The sequence below is a fragment of the Sphaeroforma arctica genome (genome assembly GCF_001186125.1).
Source record: "Sphaeroforma arctica JP610 unplaced genomic scaffold supercont1.12, whole genome shotgun sequence".
NCBI lineage: Eukaryota > Ichthyosporea > Ichthyophonida > Sphaeroforma > Sphaeroforma arctica.
In genome coordinates this window covers 174,431-181,813 of record NW_014040546.1, presented here as the reverse complement: position 1 = coordinate 181,813, position 7,383 = coordinate 174,431, and the positions used below count along the sequence as shown (strand labels likewise).

At 41.3% G+C, this 7,383-nt stretch overlaps 1 protein-coding gene across 1 annotated transcript in view; it reads right to left on the bottom strand.

The window, feature by feature from the left end:
* The window catches only part of SARC_00417 (hypothetical protein), a gene marked incomplete at both ends in the record, with an annotated part of 32,427 nt that extends 26,505 nt beyond the window's left edge, over positions 1-5,922 (bottom strand). Inside the window, 7 exons of the mRNA XM_014305910.1 lie at positions 102-233; positions 378-550; positions 1,968-2,110; positions 3,016-3,251; positions 3,572-4,020; positions 5,239-5,357; positions 5,849-5,922. Of these exons, the coding sequence (XP_014161385.1) occupies positions 102-233; positions 378-550; positions 1,968-2,110; positions 3,016-3,251; positions 3,572-4,020; positions 5,239-5,357; positions 5,849-5,922 (1,326 nt within the window). The remainder of the gene's footprint in view (positions 1-101; positions 234-377; positions 551-1,967; positions 2,111-3,015; positions 3,252-3,571; positions 4,021-5,238; positions 5,358-5,848) is intronic.
* Between the last annotated feature and the right edge of the window lie 1,461 nt (positions 5,923-7,383).

Below are 7,383 nucleotides of genomic sequence, written 5' to 3'. Positions count from 1 at the left end.
ATATACACACACACACACACACACACACACACACATATATATATATATATATATATATATATATAGGCGTGTACGTGTACTTACAATTGTAATGTGCTTACCTTGCGTCTGTTGTAGTCTGCGTACTTGCTGGTGTGCTTTCCCGTAGAGACTGTCACGAGCGAGCACTTGAGGTGCTCAGCAAGTACGGGGTTCGACACGGCCATAGCAGCCCACAACAAATCCACAGCCGCCTGAAACAGAACAAAGGGTTTTGAAGTTACGGTATATATATATATATATATATTTTCATATATTTATATATTATTGGACTATGTGCATAATTCAACTACAATAACCCTAGGCACATAAGTACTTGAACCTCACACATACAGTACCTTATCCTCGGCTACGATGGCGTAGTCCAGAGCCGTTTTGCGCACATCCACACTTTGAGTGGCATACAGTGAATGCACGTCAGTGCTCTTTCCTTTGCACAGCTTTTTGAACACCGCAGAGTCACCAGATCGATACGCTCGTATGAGTTCTTTCCCACACCGTTCGATATCGCCTGCGTGTATGCATACACAGTGGTTGCGCGTGAGCAGTACATATGAATAAAGAATGCGCGTGTAGGTAGGTCTATGGAAGTACACTTTCATAGAATGGGCGTGTAGGTAGGTCTATAGAAGTACCTTTCATAGAATGGGCGTGCGGGTAGGTCTATAGAAGTACCTTTCATAGCATGGGCGTGTAGGTGGATCTATAGAAGTACGCTTTCATACAATGGGCGTGTAGGTAGGTTTATAGAAGTATGCTTTCATAGAATGGGCGTGTAGGTACGTCTATAGAAGTACACTTTCATTTGAGGTAAGTGAGCATTTGTATCGAGAGAGAGTCAGCCATAACAAACAGAAGCAACTGCCTGCCGTATACTGCGACTTTAAATAGAAAACAGAATAAGGACAAGCCTTTAGTTTATATAACCTGTCACTGAGGTAGATAGTGTCCCTAAGCTTGTGCGTTCATTGAGAACGCACACAACGTATATGTACTATACAATCTATACTAAGTATATGTACAATACAATCGATACAAAGTATATGCACCATACAATCAATACAAAATATATGTACTATACAATCAATACAAAGTATATGTACTATACTCTCAATACAAAGTATATATGCAATACTGTCAAGACAAAGTATATGTACAATACAATCAATACAAAGTATATGTACAACACACTCAATACAAAGTATATGTACAATCGTGTCAATACAAAGTATATGTACCATACATTCAATACAAAGTATATGTACAACACTCTCAATACAAAGTATATGTACAACACTCTCAATACAAAGCATATGTACTATTACAATTAATACAAAGTATATATGCAACACTCTCAATACAAAGTATATGTACCATACAATCAATACAAAGTATATGTACAACTCTCTCAATACAAAGTATATGTACCATACAATCAATACAAAAAATATGTACAATACTCTCAATACAAAGTATATGTACTATACAATCAATACAAAGTATATGTACAATACTCTCAATACAAAGTATATGTACTATACAATCAATACAAAGTATATGTACAATATTCTCAATACAAAGTATATGTACTATACAATCAATACAAAGTATAAGTACAATACTCTCAATACAAAGTATATGTACAATACTCTCAATACAAAGTATATGTACTATACAATCAATACAAAGTATATGTACAATACTCTCAATGCGAAAGGTGTACGCATGCAATCACATACTCTCTCACAACACCATTGAACCTCGAGAGACCCACATCCCACAAACACACGGTGTCTGCGCCATAGTTAGCCATCAATCAACAACATACCACACTCGTATATTAGGACACTTTGTACCACAGACGCGTGCCTATAACAATACCAAACTTTTCCTTTGACCGTGAAATGGTGGGGCAAAGCATGACTCACCTCCACAGATACTGAGCTTCCCCGTTTTGACTGTAAACGGGTCTGGCTGCACCTGCACCTCCGAGTTTGGTTGCAATATGTCCTCCCGTTTCACCGCCTTGCCCTTTCGCACAGACACTCCGCTGGTACGAGGCTTTGTTGGGCTACAGTCGAATATTGTCAGGTGTCCAAATAAGCTTACAGTTACGCAAAACAAGCGGACACAGGACACCTCGCAATAACAATATATTCCTAATTGGCGTGCGTGCATAGACGTGGCAGTTACGCAAAACAAGCGGACACAGGACACCTCGCAATAACAATATACTCCTAATTGGCGTGCGTGCATAGACGTATAGTTACGCAAAACAAGCGGACACCGGACACCTCGCAATAACAATATACTTCTAATTGGCATGCGTGCATAGACGTGACAGTTACGCAAAACAAGTGGACACCGGACACCGGACACCTCGCAATAACAATATACTCCTAATTGGCGTGCGTGCATAGACGTGATCTCTATATTAATTGCTGTGTGGGGAGATGCGCATGAGACAAACAGGGTCTTCAAATAATTGTCCCAATATATCAGCTGTATCATGTTTATGTCAGTTATGCCATGTGTGACCTTGACAATAGAGTCTGTTACCATTTTACATCAGTAGTGCATACATGCGTCCGACGGATTAAGTTTGCACGTGGAATATAGGGCCAATAAACCAGGTTTGAAAAACGAGACAAACCGTTGTGTTTCACGACGTACATCCAGAGTACATACACACCTCTGACCAAGCAGACTCTGAGTGCATAGTACAGGCACGCATACCTCCTGGAAGATCGCTTGTGTCGGCGCTGTCAAGCTCCACCTCCACAAGGCTGTGGGCGCTAAACCACACCCGCTGAGTGTCTACAAACACATGCATACCTGTATAACACACACCTACAGCATCCAAAACACCTACCTACAATATCTTATATATACCTACAGCATCCAAAATACCTTCCTACAATATCTTACACGCACCTACAGCACCCAAAAGACCTATCTACAATAACTTACACACACCTCTTGGACGACCTAGCAAGGCGGTTGCCCTGGCTCTTTGCTGCCTTGCGCCCACCTGCACCAGCCGTATCCCCGTCACTCTTGCTGTCTGCGATGAACTCCACCTTAACGCGTTTGCGGCCGCTTGCACGCATGCGCTGAGTGTAGTCCGGGTACTTTGCCTCGTCCACAAAGCGGTCGTAGTCGTCACTCAGTTGCGCATCTAGGCGATCTCGCACGTACTTCAGAGCTTTCTCCTGCGAGGCGTGGTAGATGGAGTTAGAAGGGGTTGGATGGGTTATGCCTTATTTGACTCGCTATCTATATCTCTGATCCTTTCTAACCATTTGTTTAACTACTCAGGGGTGGGAACAAACGGCATAGTGGTTGATACGGGCTAGCGGGTGAGTGCACAGATCGTTAGAAGTAATCTCATCGCCCTCTGATGTCATGAGATACCCCAAAACACAACGAAATGTGCAACACACAGCCACATAGGAAGGTTCATGAAACTCATGCTTTGTTATAAAGTCACCATCGCCTCTACACATCTATAGCCAAATGCTGCCTAACATACCTGCACCTTCACCACGCCCGTCTTATCTTCACTGACCACATCTGATACGGAACAGATGATAGCGCCAATGGATGCATAGCCATAGCCATCGCCGTGGTACTGCAGTAGGTAGCTGTCTTTTGGCTTGGCTTCTGCATCCCCTCCAGACACCTTGGTTTGTCCGGCAGACGCACTCGTCAGTTGCTCAGCACCCACCGTTTGCACATCGGTCGCGTTCTTTCCGTCGCTGAGCTTGCCCTTGTATTTGCCCTTGTTTCGGGCCTTTTTGCCCCCCTTCTTGGTTTTAGTAGCCTTACCATTGGGAACTAGTTTTTCATCAGCCACTAATTCGTCACTAGTGGTCCCAGCTGGACGCTCCTCCTCCAGCCATTCCACTTCGATACTGTCTTCTTCATCCGTGTCGCCAAATAAGACGTCGTCGACCAACCTTACAAACCCGAATTCACGTCCTATACGGATTGTATACATATATCCGACAATCGTGTTAGTAGCTCTATATATTCAAGTGAATAGATGTATATACGTACTACACTGAATATCATGTATAAAGGCGCCCTACGATAGGAAATATCTCATAATCTTGCCAATCGGTATATAAAGATGATATACCTAGTCACCCTACGATTGATAATAACCGATGATCTTGCTAGTAATTCTATACATCTTAAGTGAATACATGTATATACGAACTACACTGAATATCATATACACAGTCACCCTGCGATAGGAAATATCCGATAATCGTGTTAGTAGTTCTATAGATCTTAATAACATATTCACAGTCACTCAACGATTGGGTTGTTGATTCGAATTCGAAAATTTATATAAACTACTACGCGTGTGACATGCCACTAGTACGTAACAGAAAATTAAACAAGCGGTGGAGATACAGTTCCCATGTTGTGCATAAAATCGCATTGATATGATAATTTGCCAGCTATCGCTTCATGCTGCCGATTTAGGGGTGTAGTGTGTGTGTATAGGCATTGATTTGATATGCTGCTGGTTTAGGGGTGTTGTGTGTGCATAAGATCGCATTGATATAATATTTTGCCAGCCATCGCTTCATGCTGCTGATTTAGGGGTGTAGTGTGTGTGTGTAGGCATTGATTTGATATGCTGCTGGTTTAGGGGTGTTGTGTGTGCATACGATCGCATTGATATGATATTTTGCCAGCCATCGCTTCATGCTGCTGGTTTAGGAGTGTTGTGTGTGCATAAGATCGCATTGATTTGATATGCTGCTGGTTTAGGGGTGTTGTGTGTGCATAAGACCGCATTGATATGATATTTTGCCAGCCATCGCTTCATGCTGTTGATTTAGGGGTGTTGTGTGTGCATAAGATCGCATTGATATGATATGCTGCTGATTCAGGGGTGTTGTGTGTGCATAAGATCGCATTGATATGATATGCTGCTGATTTAGGGGTGTTGTGTGTGCATAAGATCGCATTGATATTATATCTTGCCAGCCATTGCTTCATGCTGCTGATTCAGGGGTGTTGTGTGTTTGTGTATGGATTGCCTGACGCAGACTCAAAACCCATTGAGGCCCTACACAAAAAAATCAGTCTTCCGAATATTTTAAGTAAAGTGTATACCATCCTCTCCAAAGCTTTATACATACACAAATCATGTGTATATGTGCGATACCACACAATACTAACCTGGTAAGCCTCCGTCGTCATGCTCAGACCCAGTATACACAGCCAGAATCTCCAGTGCTCCGAAGCGTGTTTCCCATGCGTGGTTGGTAGCTCTCTCAGATGGATTGGTGTCGGTTTCTCTGGCGTGTATAGTATTATATAGTATAGAGATGTTAAATTTGAGGCATACCTCAGTGAGTGTCGTCAGTGTGAGCTAAAGGTTAAACATGTGCTGGTTGGCCACAGCTACAGAAATGGATTGTGTGTATGTACATTGATCTTGTGGTCGTATATAGTTGTGGTTCTATGCAGTTCCTAATTAATGGTGTTCAGGTGATACAGAAAACTGTTCACCTTGTGATGTGACGAAAAGCATCGAGCCATAGCGTGTATCCTTCAGTGGTTGTTATTCCACCGACAGGCGCGCATGGCACTTGATCAAATGACTGAAAATGTGCCATCGATACAAAGTGCATAGATCATATGATTGCACTGGTCTTATAGAGAGCAGGGGAATATATTGCTTACATCTAGTTTTGTACTCTACAATACTGATACCAGAAATAACCTCATGTCATATGATGCACTACACTGTATTGGAAGATATGCTCCTTCGAGACACAGAACACACCTCAAATTCACACCAGAAGCAACTTCACCGTCAGACGTAGCTACAAGCTGACGCTTCGATGCCCTCGGAGCCATAGCTGTGGCTGTACTTGTTGTGCGAATCTACTGCTCGACAACTTCGCAACCAAAAAAAATATTCAAAATTGAGTCTATATGTCAATTCGGGTTGTTGCTGTCAATCCTATGATTCTTACCACCGTCGTGCAATCTTGATTGACGGGGTTCCCAAGACAATTGCAGGGCTCTTGCGCTATAATTCTTAAATAACTACAAGGTCTCGACACACAGTGTGAGATTGAAGATATTATTATTCGAGCGCAAATACTTCATGTACATTGGAAGGAAACCTGCATACATATTTACATTCCGCGAGATTAAAAGATAAGGTGTAAAATTTGGTGCCCTGTAAGGCCTCTGTTGACCTATCAATAATTAGATTTGGTCCAAAATTATGGTGACTGAACTTTTTTTGAGACTGATCAGTGATCACTGTCCCTGTGTGACTCACTGAACAGTGGGAGTTGAACTCCCTGAACTGAGCTGCACACATTACACATCACGCCACAACGAAGTCTGGAATGAAGTCACCAACCAACGCTTTGTGTTTGTGTTCTTGTTTTGCCTTTTCTCCGATTAGGAGGAGATAAATTAAAATTAAATATGCATGATTCTGGCTTGAACAAATCAAGAGGACAAATATTCAGGACATGTCTCAGACATGGGGACTTGAAAACGTTACACAAATAAAACAATATTCAAAAACCAATTATGACCGTATAATATTTTATCCGTTCGGCTTTCTGGTTTACGTTAAGAAGTGTATCGTTTACGTTTGAATCTTGTACATAAACGAGAATGTGAATCGGCTTCGTTTACGGTCGGGTTCATCTTTCTCAGTTTCTCTATGATACAAATCCTATCGAGTTTTATCTTTTACGATCGGATTCGGAACGTGTTTCCATTTTTGGTAAAAAAACGTGACAAAAGTCAGGCGTTTAAAAAAAAAATGTTTGTAGGGACATACATAATACTAAAAAAAAACGAAAAACAAAAAACCAATACATGGTTCACGCCTCACAGCCTCCCGAGTCCCGACTCACGCTTTCATTAATATTCACAAAAACAAAATATTTACTCCTTGACATTTCCTAAACAAACTCCAAACTCCAAACTCCAAACTCCAAACTCCAAAGAGCTCAGAGCCTCAGACTCACTGACTGAAAGCTATGTATGTACGTAGGGAGAATCAGATCTATTTTTAAACAACAACACAAATCTATGTCTTTGTGTACATACAAAAAAAATATGTCTTGAAAAGATCTCAACAGAAGACAGAAGTCAGAACAATTTCTAAGAAAGTGAAACTCAAAAATACATTGCCGGTGTGTATGAAAGCGCGGTTTTTCTAGAAGATAATTAATTGTGCAGCTATTTAAAAACATATTTTTAAGCAGGACACTTTACGAAGGAATAGTAGAAGGCGTTGATAACGTTCAATCATACCTCGAGTAATTGTATATATATATATATATATGT